Here is a 24,410-nt window from a genome sequence, read left to right as displayed (position 1 = left end):
TGGCATTTTCATACCTATGGTAGCTGGATAAGCTGTTTATGCCTTGGCTTCTCAATTTTTTGGTGGACTTATCTCCACAACAGATTTTAGCGTCCAATGTGGGTCAGGGTTGCCAATGCTTCTGGTACATGGGATAATATTGATGTATAAGTTCGTTTTTCTTCATTTTCTTATTGCAACTTCTTTAATTCATTTTCTGGAGCTTTCTACTCTCTTTTTGCATTTAAAACAGCGTCAATATATTTAAAAATGCAAATGGAAGCACTGCTAAGTTTCTTCTTCCTGTTCCTATTTGCCCCAGTGGAGCATAGGGCCGCAACTACATCCTGCCACCGGACCCAGTTCTGGGCGTCCCTTTCCAGTTGGGACCATGTCATGCCAGCTGCCTCCGCCTCTCTGTGGACTGATCTCCTCCATGTCTGTCTGGATCTCCCAACCCTGCATCTCCCCTGTGGGTTCCAGCCCAAAGCTTATCGTTAAATTGTCGGCTGGCCTTCGCAAGGTGTGACCAATCCAGCCCCACTTCTGCTTCTTTATGTCTTGGCTGGCAGGTTTTTGGTTGGTTCTCTCTCACAGGTCTGTATTGGAGATCTTCTCGGGCCATCTGATGTTGAGGATGTGGCGCAGACATCTGTTGATGAATGTTTGTATCTTGTTGGTGATGGCATTTGTCACACTCCATGTCTCACATCCATAAAGAAGGACTGACTTTACATTTGTGTTAAAGATGTGGATCTTGGTGTGTAAAAATAAAACCTTGGAGTTCCAGATAGGTCATAAGGTGTGGAATGCAAGCCTGGCTTTGTTTATTCGGCTTTTTACATCTTCATCTGTACCTCTCACTGTTAAGTTACAAACACTTAAAATGGAAAAGGAGGAAACAAACCCCTCTGCAATCAACCCCCGATTTAAAAAATATTTACATACAATTAGAAGAGCAAACGGCAGGAAAAAAATGACCTAATGAAAAACCATGTTCCCTCTGTGTGCGCAATGTCCAAATTACAGGCATCCTAGAGACACAGATGGCTCAGACTGAGACCCTCAAGAAAAACAAGGAAGAGGTAGTACTAAAAGAGAATGACATGAAAGCAGGGGCCCATAACAAAACAGGTAATTCTGTTTTGTATGGTGCACCTATTACTGCAGTTTCTCAGCGTCCTGTAACCCGACAGTTAGCACAGGTTCTATGTATGTAGTTTCCATGTATTTAGTTATTTGATAATAAAGATGAAGGCAGCTTGAATCTGTCAATGTTTCATAAATCAAGTGTGCTTTTTATTCAACAAAGCAATCACAGGCCAGGAGCATAGCACTTTGAGAACTGTAAATAAAAACTGCTGTAAAGTTCAAAATGTCTTTATGTCTTCATCAAAATAAACAATAAAACTGGTATTTATTGCATAATTTACAATGTACATTACATGCTAAAAGTTTTAAAAGAAATCAAACCAATATAGAGGTTCCAGCTTATCTCCATTTAAAAAAGCTGCATATCTTAACACAAACATTAAAGCAGTGTTTCCATAAGCATGCAAGATCTGATGCAGCATGAAGTCGTAAAGAAATTAAAGATAAGCAGATTCCTGAAATACCTTCCATCAGATAGCCTACAAAGAAATATGTCAAGGGAGGAACCGGCGTAAAATGTGAAAAAAAGATATTAAGGTGGCTGAGTCACACTGCTTCCTTTTTTCTTGTTTTTAATAAAATATGAAAAAATAACAATAAAGAGCTTTCCAAAAATTTTATTTACAAAAGAAATAAAAATAGAAAGCTTTATAAAACACCAGGCTGTTTGTTGATATAATAACAAGACTGGACACCACTGGACATGTTTCCATCACAGTAAAAGGGTTTAAAGGAACAAATCAGCCTTGAAGAATTAAAAAAAAACCCAACAAACAGCACATATTTTAAAAGAAATAAATACTATATATTTTTTAAAACCAGTTACCATATAACTGTAAGTAATATGCTGGAGATTTTGTTTTCCCTGCTGTTGACAGTATTTCTCTTAATCAATCAGTGACTGTTATGAAGCGGAGTTCAAATTGAACAAAATTGATTTTAGGTTTAGAGCCAGGAAAGCATTCTCATTGCCACAGTTTCTCAAAAGCTCCTGGATGATGGTCACAATGGTGTAGACCTCAAAGTATTTCTTGTTTGATCTGTAACACACACACACATAAATCAGTAAAACAAAGTGAAATAAATTGCAGCACAGCAGAAAAATAAGTAAAAAGAAAGTGATAGAGCATCTGGCGGAGAGGGAGAAAGAGAAGAAAGGAAAACAGTGGTATATAATGACAAAACCCTTGTAAAAATGAGAGGTGAAGGACAGCAGGCCCTTCCCCATACTCTCCACATGAAAAATGAATATGCAATAATGCAAAAAATTGTACTTCATATTAAGGTTATTATTGATCTTTCCATGAACATGGGTCACCACTTTTCATTATCAACATAATTATTTTTAGCATAAAATATTGATCTTAAGAGAATTAAGATGAAATAAGAAATAAACTGCACATATTTCAGACATGAACAAAATTACTACTAACTTGATCTTAGACAGCTTCTGAAGTATGATGCTCAGACGTTCCATTATTCTGGCATCCGACACGGGTGTGCGTATCACCATGGCAACTGTGCGAAAGAAAGCTTCTGTGCTACAGCTTTCAAGGAAAGCAGCTTGAAAAGGAGAATCTGTGGACATTTGAAGAAGGATATCCACAGCTGTCCCCATAAACACCTGCCCACAGACAAAATCAGATGCTGCAAACTGTATGGTTTTCTAAAAAACAAACTAAACATACAGTAATGAATGATGATAACAAACTTGCTTTATTATTCATTGGTTGGTTTGATTCACCTTTTCATTTCATTTACTTGTTTTGATTAAGGTTCAAATCACAACAAATGCTTAGAACATAGCCCATGCTGTATGCAGACAAAAGATAGCCAATTACAAGGAATACCTTTTGAGAAAACCAAAAATTCAAGCAACACTTTAAAAAACAGATTATAAGCATTTCACCAATAAAAAGTACCAGGGAAATATAAAGAATTACAAAAACTGACCTTGTTGACAGGCTTGAGATAATGTATGATAACTTGAGTGGCCTGGTAATACAAGAACAGTTCTTTTGCTACCTCAGACTTCAGCTCCACTTTCAGCACTTCAAAAGCATGAGCTATAACATCAGCTGTCACAGCCATCAACAAGCATCATGAAAGAGTTGGACAAATGAATCCATGATTACCACTTTAAAACTTATCAAAAAAACCATCTTATAATACTCAGTCATGTGTAAGTGTCTTAATTATGCCATTTTTATGCAGCTTATATTCACAGTGTCACCTTTTTCAAAAAGCCACAAAGTACCGTGTCAATAAAAAGACACAATTATTTTAACTTTAAGAGGTAAATTCAACTTTACAATAACTGAGGACAACAAATTTTAAAGGAAATTCAAAAGCAAAATATTGAAAAACTTGATTACTAAAAATAAGTGCAAATTACAAAATTCCTGTTGGAAAAACTAAGAGCAACTAGAATAAAGCATAAAAACCTTTCTTCTTTTTAAGAAGTAAGTGACAAATCAGAATAATTCTTTGAAGCTGGAGAGAAAAACCTTCTCTGCATGAATCCTGCTACACACACACAGAGGTGCTTTCATATTGACACTGACCTTGAGACAGAGTTTTGAGTATTATGAGGCAGGACAAGAGCCTTATATGCTGGTTATGGCTGCAAAGAAAGAGGCCATCTTTTGGTGCTTCACTACCAACAGTCTCGCCTGGTTCCAACATGCGTCCAGCAATAGCTATTCCTGCAGCACTATCATCTGTTAAACGAAGCCACCTTGGACGGTAGATTTCTTCTCCTAGGCGGCGCAATGTAGATGATAAACTTGCTTTCTGTCAAATGTATAAATTCCTAGTATTGTTGCATTGTCATGTTCAACTACATGTCAACAAAACTCACAGATTATTTTTAAATTAAGCAGTATTGTATGTCCATGCATGACTTCTATGAACATTTTAACTAAGTAATTGTGGTTGTAAGGTCTGTATCTTCTGTCAGTTGAATGCACATAGTATAATATAGCTAAATTCACATCTCCACCACAAGACTACAGACCTTTAAGAAAACAACATAATTTATGATAGCTTAAATAAAAACCAACAAAAATTCTTAATAAAATCTTAGGACAGATAAATAAAAATAGATTATAAAAAAAGAGCTATCAATTGGTTCACCTGCTGACTGTTTCCTTGTTCAATAAGAAGTAGTGACCAGTAAATGAACTGTAAGCAAGGTAAGCTGCGTTTCACACTGGTTAAATGAGTCTCACGGAGAATATCCACAAAAGATGGCAGCACCTGAAAAAGAGGTATAATTCACAAAAAATCCTAGACCTGGAAATTTTGCTCTTGTAAGCCTGCCCATGTTAGCACCAAACCAATCACTGACGGGTATACTTTTTGTGATGGAGTTGCAGGTCTGTGCCAATGCAAACTGAGAACCTTAATATAAATCACTGCCCCACTACATAAAATAACCCCTTTAGGCAAATACAGATATTTTCCAAAATTGTTTCCATAGGCAAAGAGATAGATATAAGCTACTACAACACTATCCAAGCCTACCTTTAAGATTTTATCTTGCAGAAACTCCGGAGCACAGAATTTTTCTGATGGGTGTGTTGGTTGATCTGTTATAGACTGGCGAAGATGAGCATCACAAACCCATTCCAATAATACAGACATGATGTCGTAAACTGGACTGTTAGAAGCCTTCAACAGATACAAAAATAGCTTTTAATAATAAAAAACAACCCCCCCAAAAAACAATATAAATCGCACATAACTGTACATAGGTTCCAAGGAGGGAAAAAAAAAATTATTAAAATGAAGTCATCATGAGAGAAACCTACTCAAACAAATAAAAATCACCTTAGTCTTTTGCTGCTGTTTGTTTTTCTTTTCTTCTGTATCTTTGCTGTTTTTGACTACCCTTGGTTCCACAGAAAGCTGGTGTGCATTCACCTCTCCATCTCTCTGACGTTGTTCAAACTCCTGTTTCTTCTGTATTGACAAAGTGATCAAACACATTATTACTCATAAACTGTGGACAAGTAGCATTCAGAGCATGTAGATATTTATCAAAAGAAAAAATGTTATCTTAATAAGTAACCATAGAAAAGCCAATTTTTTACCAACTAAAATTCCCATCAGTTTTTTTTTAATATATACAAATTTTATGAGTTCAAAGATATGCAAAATGATTTTTTTATTAAATCAATTAAAAGGTCCTTGAAAACTTATTAACCAATAAAATAAACACCTAAAACATTAATCATATTTGAGTCTAATATTTCTTTTAACAAGCAAACAACTTATGTATGAGCGTGACTGTTACCACTTTCCATCTTTCCCTCCCACCTTCTTTTTTTTAACCCAGTCATCACCTGTAGATTTGAAAGTCTTGCTTGGACAGAGTTGTGCTGTTTTGCAAGCTTTTCACTCTCATTCTGGAGTAAACCAATCTAATACCAAAAAAAGAATAACTTCAGCTATAATCCTTCTATCAACAAGTGTGTAAAAAAATACATTAAAAAATAAAGAAACACACTTTTTTTTTTCTTTTTTCCTCTCCCTCCTAATGTCTAGTAGATTACAGAATGATTTTCCAATTATCACATCCATAGTGTCAAACATTAAAAAGCAGATGTAAACATTTCACCGAAACTTTAGAACGCTTTCTAAAATTTGCTTTATTTCACTAATTTTTAATTAAGGATACTTTAAACTCTTTAAAAAAAATCAACTCAGTTAATATATGCAAAAAATTATAAACTTATAAGCTACATACCTCTTTCTTCAGTGTGTCATTGGCTTGCTTCATTGTTTCAAAGTTTTCTTTCAAACGTTTGTTCTCTTTTGTTTTTTCTTTCAGTGCTTGTTCTAGGTGGGCAATCTGATTCAGGTAATCCTGTTGAAAGAAAAAAATTAATTTGTATAACCTTCATATATTTTCAGGTAATCAATCATGAACAAATATAGTCAAACAACATATTTAGGGGACGATTTTTTTAATCACATCCTACTAAAGGGAACCTTGGGAAATCTGAAGTAGAACTCAGTATTGATGAATGAATAAATTTAGTGTACATTCTAATATATCTTGTTCAACTTTCAAGGCAATATCTTAAAAAACATCACAAAATGTAAAAGATGAAGACAAGAATTTTTCATTATATCAATAAATATGAGAATCTATTTTTCTGCAGATGTTACTTTCCACAGACTTTTTGACAAGAATACATCTTACCTGTTGCACAGCAGCCACCTGCTGTCTAGCTTGATGGTCTGTAATGGTTTGCAAGTTGCTTTGTGAAATACTTAGCATACGTTCTCGTTCTTTCAATTTTTGTTCTCGTTCATACAGCAGTCGATTTCCTCCTGTAAAGAAAGAAACAATTAATTTTCTATTTTGTAATCTTTGTCATCTAAAATGCTTAAATTGTGTCATCTGGAGTGCCGAGAGATAAAACGATAGAAGATGGGACACAATTAGGATTATAAATAATGCTTTCATGCAATATAGTCTTACACTTTGATCTTTATAGATTTTATAACTTCATTAAGAAGTCTCATATAAGAATATAATGCATGACTATTGTAACCAAATTCCGCGATACATAAGTCATTATGCTTATGGATGAGTGCAAGCACCTGCAGACACACACACCTATATCAGAAGGCAATGCTAGACCACAAATATGCTTGTAAATGTTTGCTAATGAATAATACCTTTAATTTTTCACTGATAGCTTGCAATTCTTCATAGATCCCATTTAAATACTCTTGGGTTACTGGTCTGTCAGCAGCTGAGCCAGCTGAAAATTAATTCAATGACATTCATTCTTAAACATCTACCAACAGAACTTTCAAGCAAGCAGAAATATACGTGCATTCTCGCAACCTTAAACACAAACTAAAACGCCTATGAAATTGTGAAGCACACATAAGCAAACATCATATCCACAAACATGCATATAATAATACCCATGCATATTCCAATAATCCCTCACCCACCCACAAATACATTTTCTTTTATGCATACATCCAAAACCTTAATATATAAAGCAAAAATCCATATTGCCTATTTCTGCTTCCATCCTACACTATTTTCAATCTTAGAAAATCTGCACCCACCTAAACTAAAGCTGACTTCAGCCTTTTTTCTTCTTCCACCTTTCACTTTTCTTGTTCTGTTGTGATAGGGTCTTTGAACAGGTTCAGGTGAACAGTCAGGACTGTCAGATTCTAAAACCTGGCCATGGCTGGGTAATGGAGAGCCCATGATTGGGGTGACAGTTTCATCTGAAATGTTTTAACAGTTAGTATTATTTCATTCTCATAAATAAATTGGCATATGCCTTTCAGAAATGCTGGTAGATAAGCTAAAATTTAATTATTTACCAATGTTAAATTTTCATTTGACAAACCTTGTAAAAATAGTCTTATATCTGTAAATCTCTACATTTGTTTACAAATCATCTTACTATAAATTCTCATCATACCTCATGCCTTTAATTTCTCAAAATGATTCCATTTTGGGGTACGCTGTTTCTGTTAATTCTGTTTATATTTGATTTTGTACATATCTCAAATCTTCTGTATGTGTGAGTATATATATATATTTTACAGCATACCTAGGTCGCTAGGATAATCCAAGAGGTCCATTTAGCGATCATCTAGGAGCAGAAGATACAGTGTTACCGAAAGAGATTTGCGTTCATAAGATTCTGCATTTGTTTCTAAATTATTTAAGTATAAATGTAAATTATTATGCACTTTCTGTTCTAAAAGGACTCAGTGAATCTTCTTACATGTTTCAACACGTTGTGGCTAAAAAGTTAACTTTCAACTGTACTCGGTATGTATGTGACAATCGAACAATTTCTTCCCAAAGAACTGACTTTCACAAAAACGCAAAGAGATTCACAACAGCACTAAGCTACTTCAAGAGAGCTTGACAAGTGTAACAGATACAAAACAAGCAAGAACACTAACGCCGCCATTTTCAAACAAATACGGACTGAAGCTAGCCCCGATGACGGGATACGCGAATGGGAAAATAATAATTTTGAAGATAGTTAACGTTTTCTTCTATATAAACTATTGTCATGAGATGGCACATAATAAATAATTATAAAACAACAGTAATTTGCTTGGAAGTTTAGGTAAATATTCTAAATGTCCCATTGATGCTAAATGTTTGCTTTATCTCACAAGTTTGAGCATTCCCGTATCGTCTGCTGCCACTCTGCAATTAAGTACGTTTAATTTTGGATCGAAAGTTTGGTAAGAAAGAAAAGGTGAGATGTCTGGGATGTGGAGAAATTTCTCTTCGTTTGTAAGAGGACATGCCACAACTGCTGTCGGTGTGACAGCATTAGGTGAGATTACTTAAAAGAAGTTAATTACAATTGATGCGTCATTTGTGATCAAGCCCAACCACTTCAATCGCGACTTCGGATCCCGTACATGTACAGTACGGCCGTAGGCGTAGCATCTATAATATAGAAATAAAAACTCTTATTTTACAGTTAAAAATACACCAATCTATGTTGATGTCACGTTACATTCATTTCAGAAATTTGATATAGCCTTTAAGGACTATTGCATGTGCACTTACTCTCTGTTGCGTTGTAACTGTACTGAACGAAGCAGAGAGTAAACAAATAAAAGACGGCTGTACGCTAATATACATGCAGTCGACGAGATGTGCACGGATCTACTTTGAAAGGTGTGAGGGAAACATTGTATGTATGCTGAATGACTCAATCATGCGCTGACAATAACTATACCTTCCATCTTGCATTTATAGCAGGGGTCAGAATATACTAATTTGACGCGTTGATGAGTTGTAATTTATTAGCCCGAAAACTAGAAGGCAACAATAAAGACAACAACAGTCAATGATATATAATAGTACCACCCTTGATTAAAAAAATTCATCTGTTGCATTTTATTTATAACTATACATGGTAGTATGGATAAGAAAGAAAAAAAAATTGATGCTGCAAAAGTTGCTTTCCAGAATGGGAAAAACCATCCTTGCTTTAAAAAGGAAGGCAACTTTGTAAATAGTCTGTGCTGGAGTTCATGGCAAAATAGGAGGATGTAAGCATTGCTATACATTATACAGTAATTATTGTATTCTTTAAGATTTCTACACGATATAAAATTTAAAACAATGAGCAGGATGACAACAATATATAATACACTTAATTATAAAACAATATATTTGCCCTAACATTTTAAAAAAACTAATGAAAAGTAATTTTTAAGTCTGTGCAGGAGTACATGGTCATATCAACCATAATTGTTTTGGGTTCTGCTCCAACATTTTGTTTATGTAATATTTTAGGAAAGTATATATGAACCTTCAGATTTATCTACTTTTAAACAAACAAGAAAGAATAATTAATATTTCAGTAAATTTTGAATACATTTTGAGAAAAAATTACTCTTTGTCTCCTCATTTATTTTCAAGTGGCTGGATTTTCAAAGTAACCTCATTATTTATGTTGAAAGTATATTTCCTTTTTTCTGCTTATTTGTTGATCTCCTTTTTCTTCAGCAAGTGCTACTTGTACTCTATACTTTACCTGGATAGTCTAACACTTCATTAGCTCTAACCATAAAAACTATATAAACATTGCTGTTTGTAAAACATGAAACAATAATCCTATTTTTACAATTATATGCCATGTAAATGGTTCACAGAAAAATCTGGGCATACAGTTGGAGTAACTGAGCTACAAACTGCCATTAAGAAGATCATTCCTCCACTGAACAACAGTCTTCACAAAGGGCAGATTGGACGTATAGGAATCATCGGAGGCTGCCAAGAGTAAGTATTTGCTTGAATCAAAATATTTCTCAAGTGAAACAGTTTATGTAGATTAGCTCAGTAGACATTTTAGTAACATAAAATGCTACTTGATTCCTGTTGCATAACTTTTATAAACTTTTATTTAAAAAATTTGCAGAATTTTATTTTGTGTACCAAATTAGTGCTTGTTTTTGAGAAAACCTGTATTTTTCTATAAGTACACGATAGTGTGTGCTGAAATTTCTGTGTGATTTATTTGCTAGAATAATTTGACAGTCTTCTTACAATTCACCTTATACAGTACTTTTGGTAAAGTTTGTTTACTTACAGTCACGAGAAAGCTGCACAGCATCATTTATTGCTGTTACACAGTTGCTGCTTTTTCCAAATTGTAGAATTTTTGTCTTCTTTCTTTGACATAGTGTCAAGACGAAGTCAGTTAACTATCTTTGTTTTTACTATCTTTGTTAATACTCAACATTTCATGTACTTGAGTTGACTTTTATTGTATTCAAATATATATTTTCAGATATACAGGTGCACCATATTTTGCAGCAATCTCAGCATTAAAAGTGGTTTGTACAGAGCATTTGGTGTTTTTCTTAAACCTTCCTAATTTAAAACATACACCTGGAAACATGTTTACCAGGAAAACAAATGAAGGAGTTGAATTTAGACTTATATTACAGTTATAATAAGTAAGCACATGCAAAGTTGAACATGTTAAATCACAAGAAACCTGAGAGAATCCATATGTGATTGAGAGAGAAAGAATGGTGAGGCGAGGGGGGCAAAATGCAGCCAAGAGATGAGGAAATTTTTAGAATGGATGCATACACAAAGTCACTTATAAAATAGCTCAGTGGTGTTGAAAGGGATGGAGAATGAAGCAGTGCATGTTGTCTAAAAGATACTGTCCACTGTCGTTAGATATTAGGCGACATTCATCTCCCTAAAGTATGAAAAATGCAACAATGTTTTTTGTTTGATTTATTTGCAGCATTAGGTTGAAGAATGAAATTTTGCTTTTACTTTGTTTGCAGGGTGCAGACTTGTCTCATGTCTTTTGTACAAAAGATGCTGCACCAGTTATCAAATCTTACAGCCCAGAACTAATTGTTCATCCAATCTTGTGAGTGGGATAAAAATTGGTTATGTTGTATAGCTGCACAAGTTCTCCAGTGTCTGTTTTGACAATTTATATAAAAGCATTCTATTAAAGGACATTGCAGTGCCTAAAGCTAGGAAAGCAGCTCCCATTATTTCATGAATCCCTTTTTGAGAACTGTTTAATATTCCAGACACTTATTTTAAGATATCTTTCAGGGCTGAGCTTTTCATTACCAATAATACAGTACCAATCAGTAATGCTAAATTCTTGCAGAGTGCATATCTATTTGGAAATTAATATGGTCTGAAGATTTTGCAGAAAAAAATTACCATGCAAATCTTTTAAAGTTTAATAATATTTTAATTTTATGAACAGTGCATTTTCTCTCTCTGGTAGAAAGAACTTTTTATTTAATTAAAAAAAAAGTGCATGCTGTCTCTCTCTCTCTCTCTCGCTGTGGTATAATGATATTTGTGCAATATAGCAATAATTTGACGCTTTTTCTCTGTGTGTGTGTGTATATTATACATGTCTGAATTAAGGATGCCTTATCACCTCTCTTTGATCTGGGTGGTACAATGGTTACTGCCTGTCAACAATACAGTGAAGATTGGCTGTCCTGGGTTCAGCTGTCAATTTGGCATATTGTTCTTTCTCTACTTGTGGCATCTGTTTACAAGGCTGGCTGCCATGCCTTAGCCTTACTTGCTGGCTCGGTATAAAACACCAGTCTCTCTTCAGTCTGCTTGTGTTTTACTTATATACTGTGCCATGCATGAGATGGGAGAAATTCTACAGATACTCTTTTCCATCTCAGTCCCAACTGTTTTCTATCCCTTTCTCCTCCAACTGTTTCTGATGGAAACTCAAGACCAGCCTCAAAACCCATTTTTTCAGGAAATATCTTTCCTAATCAAGCGTGCGTACTACTCCACTTACTCCTCAGTTCATCTTCATCCATGCACATGCTGTGGTGTTATCCTTGTGCAGATCCTTCTATTGTTTGTTTGGTTGACTGTCTGTTCATTTTTAATCTTATATGTACAGCGCTTGTACAACGCTTTCTATAAATTCAGTTATTATTATATTAGAAAATGATATGCATACGCACAGAGCTATACTTATAAAAAAACAAATTATGCTCAAAATCAGGGATCACCCATCAGCTTTGACAGAGTTTGACAAATGGTTACCAAGGATACATACACTGGTCATCGGACCTGGCCTAGGACGAGACCCTAAAATTTTAGAGACAGTCTCTGTAAGTCAATTCATAATTTTATAATGAAGGAGAATGGAAGTCTTTAAAGTGAAGCTTTTTCTTTGTATTTGGCAATGAGGATCTGACTGAAACTAAGTTTGAAACTTATTATCTTTTTAAAGATTTTTAAGCTGAATATAATTATTGTTATTTTTATGTCTGAGAGACATACATAATTATTGTTCTGGAGATAAACATTAAAAATAAAACTATTATGTAATATTTTATAGTATCTTATATAATATCTAAAATATGTGATTTGTCCTGTGCTTATTCATTTCCTCATACATGATGCGCACCCTTTATCTTGTTTTGGATTTTTCAGGCAGTGATCTTGAATTCTAAGGCAAGAGGAATTCCACTAGTAATAGATGCAGTAAGTTTTCAACATACAATAACAATTTTAATGCTGTGTATTTCAGAGCAGAAATACTTATAGTATGTCCATATGCGCACACACATATGGAAAAGCATGAGCTTATTCTTCACACTTTTTAGTTATCCCTGCCTTGATTTTTAAGCTTTTAAATTGATATACTCAGGGATATACAGACTGTCACAGTGTATGTGGTTACACATGTAAGTGCCAAGTGAGGTTGACTGGGAAAAGTTGCTGCACTATTCGGGTATTAAACCAGTGGACTCTTTGGATGACAGCACTTGGCTATCCGCTTTCCCATGAAGTGATAGAAATATGTATATATCCTTATCTTACAGTGATAACAAATCTTTAAAAAGAGATCCTGTCATTGCTTTTTTTTTTGAAACATGTTCTTTCTTTTGTTTTGTTTTTTTCAGGATGGTCTCTTTCTAATAACTGAGTCCCCAGATTTGATTACAAACTACCAGAACACTGTTCTAACACCAAACATCATAGAATTTCAGCGTTTGTTTGAAAAAATGGTGAGTATGGAAAGGTATTTGGTCTTGATTGTTCTGTACCAGATCATTATTATTTGTTATGGTGACATGATGCTGGTTTATAATGTTTTGATGTTCAAATTTGTTCATTTCTTTTTTATATTAGACTACATTTTCTGTGAGACACGTATAATGTATACACACTGTACTATTTTGATTATCTTTTACATGTTAGAAATAATATATTCACTGCCCATCCTTTTTTAACATTCACTTGAACATTTGTTCATTTCCCTTTGACCAAAGGAGTTGCAGCCTATTGTCTGCAAATCGTTATTTTGTTCTAGTCAAAGGCAAGACATGTTATAGGTCATAGAATATTTTTTTTTTATTGAAAAGTCTTTTTTTTTTTTTTACAGACTATATGTCATGTTATTGAAGATCAGAATGTCATTGTCTAAGATTTTCCAGTAGAAGACAATTCAAGATGATGTTCATTTTCAATGACCTATGTCTAAAAATATTTTGGGTTAGGCTGGGGACAAACCTGAAAACAGTGATGAGATATCAGATGTGAAGATACTTGCACAGCATCTTGGAAATGTTACTATCCTCCGAAAAGGGAGAGAGGACATTATCTCTGATGGAAACTCTGGTATTTCTATTGGTCTTGCTGTGTGTTACATAATTTGAATTTCATAGAGTTACCTTAATGCAATGATTGGTTCACTCAATTTTGTTGCAGGTTTTGTTCTTTATTCCTTCCAAATTTTATTGTTCAAAGTATGATTTATTACACTAAAGATTTCAACACTTTTAATACTTATTTTTTTATGTAAATGTAGTTGTGATATTTTATAATAAATGCCTGAGTAAATTGTTAATGCTGTTTCACAAGTTTGTGGAAAATTTTTATGTTGATAATTTGCCCTTGGATTGTGGTTGATATAAACATTTAGCCAGGAGAGATTAGTAGAAACAAATAATAAGATATAAAAATAAAACAATTAAAATTTAAATGGCTACTTAAGTATCTGCTGAAATTTTATTTTTTGTGAATGCATTAAGTAATAAATTATTTCTTACATTTAGAAAATGTAACATTGTTGAACATTTGCAAGAGAAAATCAAACAGCATAACTTGTCCATTATAATTTTAATCAGTTTGCTTGTTTTTTTTTTTTTCCTCTGTGTTTACATGATCGAGTTGATTCAAACTGCACTTATCTAGTTTTAGAATTGACAAGCTCGTTACATTTTTTTTTCCAGTCATAAAGTGCAATACAGAAGGCAGTCCTCGGCGATGTGGTGGCCAAGGTGACTTGCTATCAGGTGCTACTGGTATCTTTTTTAACTGGACTCTTAGCTTCAACAACCACAAGAAAGAGTCTGCTACAGAAGCGTATGTGCTTTTTGCATTTTTTATTATTACATAAAATGACTAAATCTTAAGACTTCACATGGACAGTCTTTAATAGTGTAGGTTATTTCTTAGAAAAATATAGTAAACGTATATGTATATCTTTTAAATTTGTGTTGGTAATTGCTGCCAGTGAAGGAAAAAAGTTATGCAGAAAATTGTATGGAAAAGAATATTTGTAAACTGTGCATGCTATCATGCCAGAGATTTTTTTTTAATTATTATTAAATGTCAACATTGTAGCTGTTGCAAATTTTTTGTTGCCTACTGTGTTGGCGTTGGCAGTAAGAAAACATCGATCTCTCTGTCTAAAACACTACATTTGGACACAGATAATGGAGTAATTTTCATTTTAAAAATTCTACAGTTTAAATTAATATTAATAGTCTGCATTAGTGAAATCAGATTTGAGGATCTTAATGGCTTTCTTGGTAATTAGAAACAACTTTATTGCAAATGAATATAAATTTCTTTTGAAATTTTTTTTTTGTTTGTGAATATAATTTTTTTCCTGATTACTGTGCTTTCTCAAAACCAACAATGAAGACAAATGGTTGGAGCCATAATTTCACTATTTTTCAGTTCGTAAGACAGATGTCATATATTTATTTCCTGTGATATTTCTTGTTCAAAGGCTATAATGTGTTAATTTATTTTGTTTTCTATTAGGTCAGAAATCCAGCTTGGTAAAGGTGTGATTGCTGGCTTCATGGCAAGCCGACTTACAAGAGAGTGCAGCCGTTTGGCATTTGCTGTTCATGGTCGGTCTATGACTACCACGGAAATGATTGCCAATATCCACACAGCATTTGAAGGGGTTTTATGCAGCTAGAAAAAGCAAACAATTGGTGAAGAAGGGGCAGGCGAGAGCAAGAGCAATGACAATCTTATGATCGTCTGAGCTACATAGAATGACTTTACCAGCTGTTTTGCCAAAGCTTATATATATGTATGCTGCTTCACCATCATTAGTGAAATTGTGTTAAACTTCTTGATTTTGTAGATGGAAAATCAAACTTTTCATTTACATCTATAAAGTATTGTGAGAAAATGGCAATACACTATGATTCAGAACATAGGAGAAAATCTTACAAATTTCTTTTGTTAGTTATTTATATCTGTTTCAAAGCCATTTAGTGTTTCCTAAAAAGTGTTTCCTTTTTAAAGACGAAAATAGTTTGAAGTCAGCATTAATGGTAAGGCAAGGTGAGTGTATAATAAAAAGTAACAAGATGATGACTGTATGTATTACCAACCAAAAAATTATGCTTGTCCTCATTCTTTCTTCAGACTGCAGAAATTATCACTAATCCATGTTTCAGATGTAAACCATTGAGTTTATAAAAAATCAACTGATCTACCTTAATTTACCTAGTGCTACATATTACTTTTATGTTATATTTAATATCATTATATACTGGAGTCAAGAGTGTTTGCTGGAGCATCGAGTTGATCAGTTTAAGAGACAAAGATATTTTTTTATTTTCATGCAGTTTATATTTATAGCAGCAGTCAACCCCGTTTTATCTATGAAAATTATGTTTTTCTTATATTTGTATATAGCTTTGTGCTATTTCTCCGAAAATGTGTATCAATAAACTGATAATACTGTTGTTTCTTTCTGTGTGTGTGTGCATGCATGTTCGTGTGTGTAATCATATAGTGTAAGACATTGTTTATCAAATAAAAATGTTATATTTAGATCTATTTTCCCGCAAGACACTGACTTTGTCGTTCCTGAACCTGTGTACTTTCGCTTGAATTCAAGATGGTTAGGAATGATGCACTGTGCGAACAAGCCACGCTCAAGAGGGACCACTCTAGCGTAGCGAAGTGTAAATAAAGCCAGTAGCCACACTTGTAACTGTCTCGTAGAGCGCTTTGTGTGCTTTGCCAGCTCAAAGTTTTTATTTACAATGGCATATACTGACATATATGTAGGAGCGACATTTTATTCTTTTAAGAAATTTGACAGAGCATTTAAAGATTACTGTGCGCATACACACCAACGATTTGTCATAGGAGGCAGCTCTAAAGTCAGAACCTTGAACAACCGCTTGAAACGGTTAAATGAGGTCGAACAGAAGCCACTCTACCCTGAACATTTGCTGTACAGTTATGTTATGTACCGATGTATTCGACAAGGTGTGCTCAAATCAACCTCGAAAGGTTTAAGGAAAAGAACGTATGTATAGTTTTTAGTTGTATTATTTGTACTGTGCCTTGAGTTTAAACAACCGTTTTTCGTGGTCGTAATTTGCAACTAAACCCCCGGGTGTACACGATTATTGTATAAATACAGGAATTAAAGTAGAATTTCGCTTTAAACAAGTTGGATAGATTTGCACTAGCTCAAGGAAGTTTCTTACATTAGGCAAATAGTACCGTAACATAATTTGATAACAAGATTGCTTATTTACACTGTGAAGTGGGGCTTGTTGCAGTTGGTCTGTGAACTGACAATATTCAGTAGTTAGGTTTCTTTGGTCACATATGACAATATATATTATTTTGATATTATGTAATAAAGTTGAGCTTAAATGTTGATAAAGGTCACCCATCTTCAATTGAAAGTTATGTTTTGAATCTTAAGGAAGGTAATGAATCTGTTTAAAAAAATGAGTTAAATCAGTATCATTTTCACAGCCTCCAGTGGTGATTGATTGACAGATTTTAGAGACTCCTTGAGTAAAAACATAATCAGTACAGAAGTCAAAGTGTATTTAAGCGATATAGTACCAGTTTCATTATCCATGGCTGAACGAAGTAACCAGTCTATACATGTAGAAGGTACTGAATTATTACTAGTAGGCAATGTAGCCCAGTGATTAGTGTGCCCAAATTCTGAGCAAAGGTTGGTAGTTCACACCATGTCTCGCCCTTTGATTGTAAGCTTCACTTTCTTCAGCCCTCACAGCAGATGATGTCAAGGAATGTAAACATGCTCTAGATAAGGTGAACCACTTACAGTTCACTGCCTATAGGCCATAGACCTCAGGCTATTAAAGCAGAACTTATGTTTGTTATATTTATTTTACTAGATTTATTTAAACAATTAAATGACCGTGTATAATTTTGCTTGCAAAGCTCTTACAGGAGTGGATGTGAAGCACATATGTACTTAAAGGGAGACCGTTTCAAAGGATGTCTTGAGATTCTACGACTGGTAACTGAACACAATCATCCAATAGGACCTGATGTTTCATATAAAAAGTCCCCGAGAATTAGAGAGCTGCAACGCAATGGGTCTTCAAAGAAAAAGCTCAATTCAATCTTGGACCCGGTCCCAGATTTGCGTAAGATTTTTAAGACATAATTTTTAGGTGTTTTCTTGGTCTGAAATTGTCATCTATACTGTATTTACACAGCTACCATGAGCATACAATATTTGTTGCTTACTTCCGAGTTCTGTATTTCATAGTTTATTTTATATAGGCAATTAAACTTTTTCTTTACCTATCAAACAAATGTGATTATTAATTTTTGTAAAGGATTTTAAACATCTTCTTCTCAACCATCAACAACAAAGTTGATTAGTAATATACGCGTCTCATGGTGTTTTTAGACAGTGCCTTTAGCATACTAGTTACAATTATATGAGATATTTAGAACCAGATAATAACAATGTGAGTTATCTGATTCATCAACAGAAAGTAATAAATCAGTTGGGAACAGCATTGGCGTAAGTGAACTGCAGGCTACAGTAAAAGAAATAATCCCTCCACTAACCAGCAATCTCTTCAAGGGACAGGCTGGATGTATAGGCATCATTGGAGGTTGTCAAGAGTTAGTACTTCTGTTCATAACTCACATGCTCATTGTGCAGTATGATTTTGTGCATTGTGATGTCATGCTGTATTTAGGTTGCATGCTTGTACAAGATTTGTTGAATTTAAAATGTGACTTTAATCAGTTTTTGACACTCACTAGGGTATTTCTACATTGACAATAAAATGATCATGTTACAAACAATGAGGCAGGAACTTCACACTGTAGACTACAAACTTTAAAAACTCAAATTTTTGTAGCCGTTCATGATATTTGTGAAATGAACTCTGCATGCACAGCACTAGTGCACATAAAAATTTGTTAAACATTTGTTTCTTACAGATTAACTTACAATTTATTGCTAACAGTAACAACTGTTAGGATATACATATTTGTAATGAGCTGTTTTTATGATTTCAGATATACTGGAGCTCCATACTTTGCTGCTATCTCAGCACTGAAAGTGGTTTGTGTGAAGCAGATATTATGGTTCTTAAAAGCTCATTCATTCATTCCAGTTTGGCAAAACATTATTTTTAAATGACTGGGTTCATTGCAAAATAATAAATGTCTAAATTTGAATGAATAGCACCATTCTATTCAAGAGAAGCATGCCTTTGAACATCAGTCTTTTCACCTGTATTTAGAAAGAGGTCGAGACCACATTTCCATAGTATATGTAGATTGCTTTCATGTCAATTACCACTTTTTCGGAAGTTTTATTGATTGCAGCTGTTAAGGGACAACAGGAATTATAGGTCTGTTTACATGTGTTAAAGTGAAGGCAGAGGTACCCTGTGGTTGTGAAAGTTGGTGAATTGTAAGTGGTGTATAATGTCATGGCATTTGAAAGGCTGAGCCCTCATTTATCTTTTGACCACTTTTTACCTTCCTAGAAAATCAGGTACACATCTGCTGGGTATGTGAGGTGAATTTGTTTTCGCTAGATGCTTAGGCAAGTCTTGAACTAGTATAAAGCCAAGAGCAATATTTACCAGTTATAGTTGGGGGAAAAACCAAGCCTACAAGAATTGAAGTTTGTAATAGTGTTTTAAAAAATAAATTGATTTCAGGGTGCAGATGTGTCACATGTCTTCTGTACAAAAGATGCAGGAATCATCATCAAATGTTATAGTCCAGATCTCATTGTTCTCCCTATATTGTAAGTAGAATTTATTCTTAGATTGAAAGTTTTCAAAGGAAGGATCTTGTAAGAGTGTATAAAAAAATAATCTTATGATACAGCTTTCGATAAACAAAGAAATTTACTGTTGGTTTTTTTTGTGGCTTGTTGGTATGTTAGACCTTATCTGGACTTAATCATACATTCACCGATCTAATATGCAGAATCTGCAGTGATTTTAATGTTTTGATTGAAGAGATACTCTGCATTATTATGTACAGAGACCATTCTACAGCTTTGACAGAGTTTGAAAAATGGTTACCAAAACTACATACTCTTGTTGTTGGTCCTGGCCTGGGACGAGACCAGCAAGTCCTTGAGACAGTTACCGTAAGCTAGTTGTGTTTATATCTGTTATTATTTTTATGTTTTATTTTAACTCATTATCATGCTAATGTTCATTGATTTTTCTTGCTGCTGCTTCTTTGTATCATCTCTGGTCATGATGTTCCCTTTGTTTAGGTTTTATGATGACAAATCTCATATATTTAAATGCATAAAAGTTATCCAGATGTCAACAGATATCTAAACTAGTACAGTTTGACTGTACATGGTCATTCCAAGTTGTCTATGGTCATATAGAGAAATCTAATTAACTGGAGACTTTGATTCTTTTTCTTTTTCTTTTTTTTTTTTTTGAAGTCGGTGATTCTTAAAGCCAAGTCAAGGGGAATACCACTGGTAATAGACGCAGTAAGTATTAATTTTCAAAATATTGTGAGAGAGGTTCATACTACAGTAAATAAGTGCATGTGTGTAGATATGCATGTAACAATCAAACTCGGTCCCAGTCTTAAAAATACACAAAATTTAGAATGACAGGAAAGTTCAGGACAACAAAATTTGTTCATTTGCTTCTCATCATTAAGCATCACACACTGTAAGAGACACCATAGCTGTTGGCTGGTGCATATGACTTTGTTACAGAGGGTTTCCAGTAAATAAAAAAATTGACCTTGACCACCCAGCTAAAATTGATGTGGGATATATCAGGGAAGATGAAGGTGGCAGAGATTAGGTTGTATTCATTTTCCATTTACGAAACCTTTGGCATGGTGAACCACTCATGTTCTTCCCCTACAACCAATGGGTTTTCGGTCCCTTAACCTTTTTGTGTCTTATTATTTTTTTGCGACAGAAAGGGTCCAGCATGTCATGTATGCATATCCGTGCAGGTAAATAATTTTTGCAAATTTTGTTTCTTTTGTGATTCATTTGTTTTTATATGATCAAATTTGTCATCCCTCAATCTTCTCTGACAGGATGGCTTGTTTCTTATAACGGAGACCCCAGAGTTGATTACAAACTATCAGAATACACTGCTTACCCCAAATATCATAGAATTCCAGACACTTTTTGAGAAGATGGTGAGTGTTTTTGAGACTTGTAGCGACTTGTATTAAGTCCATCAATTTACTGTTTCATAATTCAAAGCATCATTACCTTATTTTCTTAAGAGAAAGTCACATTTAAATATGAATTTCAAATCTTAACAGTAGTGCATGCTTTGAAGGTTATTCCACTAACCACATCAACAGGCATTCTTTATGGAGGGCAGGTGCCTTACTTTTGGACATTCTTGTTAACACTCTTTTGTGGTTATTATAAGTGATAATTGTGATTTTTCAGTTTAATTTATACTTATATTTGATTCTTTAATTATTCCAATGCTGTTGAAACAGGTAGGGGACAGACCATGTCAGACTGATGAGCCATCTAATGTGAAACTGCTTGCACAATGTCTAGGAAATGTCACCATTCTTCGAAAAGGCAGTGATGATATTATCTCTGATGGAAGTACAGGTAGGAGTGTCTTTCTCTCAATTTATCTATATTGTGATTCCTTTATAATTATTTGAGACCATTAAGCGATTTTTTATGAAAAATTACAGTGAATTCATGCAGTCAGATGCAATGCACAGTGAAATCAATACCTGTGCAGGTGGCTAAGAAACATGATAATAAACAGTTACACCTCACTGTGTTCATTCACCATTACTAGGCATTGCAAGGGTGCTCAATCTGTATATGACAGACATGTGATTTTTCACTATGACACTATAACTGTGGTAAGGCTTCTCATTACTTTCCTTCAGTCCATTATTCAAGCACACAAAACCTGTACACAACAGAGCCTATACCTAGTTTCCACATTAGGAAAACCATAATTCTTTGAACTCCAGCTTTTGAACATTACACTCATCAGACTGTCTGCTATAGAGGAGCTTATATGACTACATCAATTTTAGAGGCATTATCTAATTTTAATGTTGCAGTCATCATGTGTAGCACAGATGGGAGTCCTCGGCGATGTGGGGGTCAAGGTGATGTGTTGTCAGGAGTTGCTGGTGTTTTCTTTAACTGGGCTCTTAGTTATCATAACTCCAAAACAAAACTCATCCAGCAAAGGTATGTTATGTTGTGCTTTTATTCTTTTGTATACCTTTGATTTGTATGGTTGTTTTCAGAAGACTGAGCACCTTTCATTCTGTACTAACATTTCCACTGCCATTAATCTTAAGTCTATGATTTCTTTATAGCTGTGTTTAGCTTTGACATTTTCTGCATGGAAACCTTGAAAGCTCATGAATTTGTTTTCTCATTTTGTGGGGAGAATATGCTCTGTTAATTATAGTTCTAAGGTTTTGAGAAGGCCGTTCCTTGAATTCTAAATTAGGAGTTTCCTGTCATACCATTAACTCAGTATAGAAAAAAAAATAGCTTGTAAAAAAATGTGATGATATGCTTACACTGAAGGCTTTATTTAAATTACTCTTTCTGATTAGGTTGAAGTAACTCACAGTTTATTTCACTTTGTGTAACCATTATTAGAAATCATAGATTATGAGTTTTTTCCCACCTGTGTATACTTGAGGTATATTTTGATGATATGATGAACCTTGATAATGTTCTCATGATAGGCCAGATGCTATTCTTGGGCCTGGTGTCCTTGCTGCTTTCATGGCATGCCGACTGACAAGAGAATGCAGCAGGCTTGCTTTCGCTGTGCATGGTCGATCAATGACTGCCACGGACATGCTGGTCAACATCCATGCTGCATTTGAGGGGATGTTCTTGAACTAATGTTTTTGTAAAATTAACTCATTCGGTATTGTTTTTGACATTGGTGTGTGCATGGGCAGTAAGTTCGGCTATTCTAGTAATTTTATGAGTCAACGTTTTGTTAGATGGAGGAAAAAGGTGTGAGTGAAGGATTAGTTCATCTGTATGAATATATTTTTAATAATCTTTATATTATTGCAATGTTGCAATTTTTTATCTTCTTAAATATGAACGCGATAAATGGAAACATTTTAAAAAAGTGTTATGCATCCTATAAAGACACTCTACCGGTCTTAATTTTAGCCAAAATATAAATATGTATACTTTAGTTGATTATAGTTAATACATATCATAAAACGTTTCAGACAAAAGATGAATTGTATAAATTTGTCTTCAGCTGTTGCCAAGATTTATGTGTCAATAAATTATCTTTTATAAAAGTGTTCATGGTTAATATAGCCAGACATCTACTCTTTGTCTGATGACCATATCCTCATAATTCCTGTCACCAGACCAACAACATACATTGACAGGATTTTTAGTTCCTGTGCAGCAAAACAATGGAACTCTCTTCCCTTCCATATTTCCAGCCTACTCACCATTGAATCTTTTAAATGTGCACTGAAGACATATCTTCCTTGAGCATTACTACTAATAACAGTTCACAGACTACTACTCCTTTTTTAAACCCCCCTCCGCCATCCCCTTCCTTAATCTTGCTACTTCCCTACTTATCGTCCTCTGCTAAATCACAACACTCTCCATTCTTGCTATGTGATTTCTCTTTACTTTTTCTATATTTGTCTTTTATCAGTCATCAGTACTGTTGTCCCTCTGTTCCTTCGTTTGTTGTCTGTGTCCCGTTTTTGTCTCAACTGCAAAGAGCATGCTTCTTGCAAGTGGGAGTATGTGTTATACAAATCACACATTTATTATTTATTATTATTAATATTTTGCATAAATAAATGAATTATTGAGGAACATAAATTACTGTCCAGTGCTATTGATATCTTGGTATGGTCTAACCAATGAGCTCAAGCTGCTTGAACAGAGCAGCATGAGAAACACAGTTTCACAGCATGTTGCATACAACAAAACCAAGGGGGAAGATGAGAAAAACTATGAGGAAAGGTGAAGACCACCTACTACTGGAAACATGATCACTGGCCATTTTGCCCCAAACCCTAATACCCCACCATCTGAGTCAAATCTTCCTATAGCCGTGATCATATCATCCCAAGTAATACTATATAGTTCCAACACTGTAAACCAAATCTTCCTAGATCCTGAAGATGAATTAGTCACAGATGAAGTGTAGAAGTTTATTGTACAGTAACAGTAGTATGTCATGGATATTGAACAGAGAAGAGCAAGATTTACCCTCCCTATGGAGATATTCAAAGATGAGTGTCTTTGAAACTGGTCATGCAGTGTCAAGACATTTCAGCCCAAAGAAGGAAAATGTGCAAGTCTGGACCAATAACCCATGGTACCTTTATCTTCACATATTATAAACAGAAACTCTTTCCACAAGTTTATTGCAAGTTTTCATTTACTAAGGGTTCTTTTAGCCTTTCTTAAAATACAATAATATTTCTACACTCCAGGATTATATGTATGAGCCAACCTTTTAAACAGCAACGATTACGCTCTTGTTACAAGTGCAATGAGGATCAGTTCTCAGACCGAGCAGATTGTTGTTTCTCTACATGTTTACATGGCCAGCTGCTTTTCCGTGATTTTACTAGAGGCAGTGATGTCGCTATAGGAACGCTTTTGCAAGGGATGGAACTGTGATAGGTAAGCTCTTCACTGCGTGGAGGAAGA

General features: G+C 34.4%; 3 protein-coding genes across 3 annotated transcripts; 2 read left to right on the top strand and 1 right to left on the bottom strand.

Annotated features, from left to right (window-relative positions):
• Positions 1-1,343: 1,343 nt before the first annotated feature.
• Positions 1,344-7,758, bottom strand: LOC112559587 (coiled-coil domain-containing protein 138-like). Its single transcript, XM_025230918.1, has 13 exons — positions 7,728-7,758; positions 7,228-7,395; positions 6,837-6,908; positions 6,341-6,471; positions 5,882-6,001; positions 5,478-5,555; positions 4,963-5,094; positions 4,657-4,803; positions 4,267-4,389; positions 3,696-3,924; positions 3,085-3,209; positions 2,565-2,755; positions 1,344-2,171 (listed from the first exon to the last, which is right to left on the bottom strand). The coding sequence occupies exons 1-13, from the start codon at positions 7,756-7,758 to the stop codon at positions 2,036-2,038; spliced, it is 1,683 nt and encodes a 560-aa protein (XP_025086703.1). The 3' UTR covers positions 1,344-2,035.
• Positions 7,759-8,174: 416 nt separating this feature from the next.
• On the top strand, positions 8,175-16,182 carry LOC112559902 (ATP-dependent (S)-NAD(P)H-hydrate dehydratase-like). Its single transcript, XM_025231385.1, has 10 exons — positions 8,175-8,474; positions 9,808-9,934; positions 10,446-10,491; positions 10,960-11,048; positions 12,180-12,288; positions 12,614-12,664; positions 13,087-13,191; positions 13,684-13,804; positions 14,419-14,551; positions 15,239-16,182. The coding sequence occupies exons 1-10, from the start codon at positions 8,399-8,401 to the stop codon at positions 15,399-15,401; spliced, it is 1,020 nt and encodes a 339-aa protein (XP_025087170.1). The 5' UTR covers positions 8,175-8,398; the 3' UTR covers positions 15,402-16,182.
• A 214-nt stretch (positions 16,183-16,396) lies between these two features.
• Positions 16,397-23,023, top strand: LOC112559901 (ATP-dependent (S)-NAD(P)H-hydrate dehydratase-like). Its single transcript, XM_025231384.1, has 11 exons — positions 16,397-16,754; positions 17,657-17,865; positions 18,220-18,355; positions 18,758-18,803; positions 19,411-19,499; positions 19,742-19,850; positions 20,163-20,213; positions 20,783-20,887; positions 21,203-21,323; positions 21,797-21,929; positions 22,442-23,023. Exons 1-11 carry the CDS (start codon positions 16,486-16,488, stop codon positions 22,602-22,604), a joined length of 1,431 nt encoding a protein of 476 aa, XP_025087169.1. The 5' UTR covers positions 16,397-16,485; the 3' UTR covers positions 22,605-23,023.
• The last annotated feature ends 1,387 nt before the right edge of the window (positions 23,024-24,410 follow it).

The sequence above is a fragment of the Pomacea canaliculata genome, linkage group LG3, assembly GCF_003073045.1.
Source record: "Pomacea canaliculata isolate SZHN2017 linkage group LG3, ASM307304v1, whole genome shotgun sequence".
Taxonomy (NCBI): Eukaryota; Metazoa; Mollusca; class Gastropoda; order Architaenioglossa; family Ampullariidae; genus Pomacea; species Pomacea canaliculata.
This window is presented reverse-complemented; position numbering and strand designations above follow the sequence as displayed.

Excerpts from the sequence above, each read along its gene's own strand:
- LOC112559587 (XM_025230918.1), bottom strand. The coding sequence starts at position 7,758 with ATGGACCTCTTGGATTATCCTAGCGACCTAG. Across the intron at positions 6,002-6,340 it reads AGGTGGCTGCTGTGCAACAG|GATTACCTGAATCAGATTGC; the intron begins GTAAGATGTATT and ends TTCTTTCAACAG. Across the intron at positions 5,556-5,881 it reads ATGACACACTGAAGAAAGAG|ATTGGTTTACTCCAGAATGA; the intron begins GTATGTAGCTTA and ends TTTTGGTATTAG.
- LOC112559902 (XM_025231385.1), top strand. The coding sequence starts at position 8,399 with ATGTCTGGGATGTGGAGAAATTTCTCTTCGTTTGTAAGAGGACATGCC. Across the intron at positions 8,475-9,807 it reads TGTCGGTGTGACAGCATTAG|AAAAATCTGGGCATACAGTT; the intron begins GTGAGATTACTT and ends AATGGTTCACAG. Across the intron at positions 12,665-13,086 it reads TTCCACTAGTAATAGATGCA|GATGGTCTCTTTCTAATAAC; the intron begins GTAAGTTTTCAA and ends TGTTTTTTTCAG.
- LOC112559901 (XM_025231384.1), top strand. The coding sequence starts at position 16,486 with ATGGCATATACTGACATATATGTAGGAGCGACATTTTATTCTTTTAAG. Across the intron at positions 18,804-19,410 it reads CTATCTCAGCACTGAAAGTG|GGTGCAGATGTGTCACATGT; the intron begins GTTTGTGTGAAG and ends AATTGATTTCAG. Across the intron at positions 20,888-21,202 it reads AGACACTTTTTGAGAAGATG|GTAGGGGACAGACCATGTCA; the intron begins GTGAGTGTTTTT and ends CTGTTGAAACAG.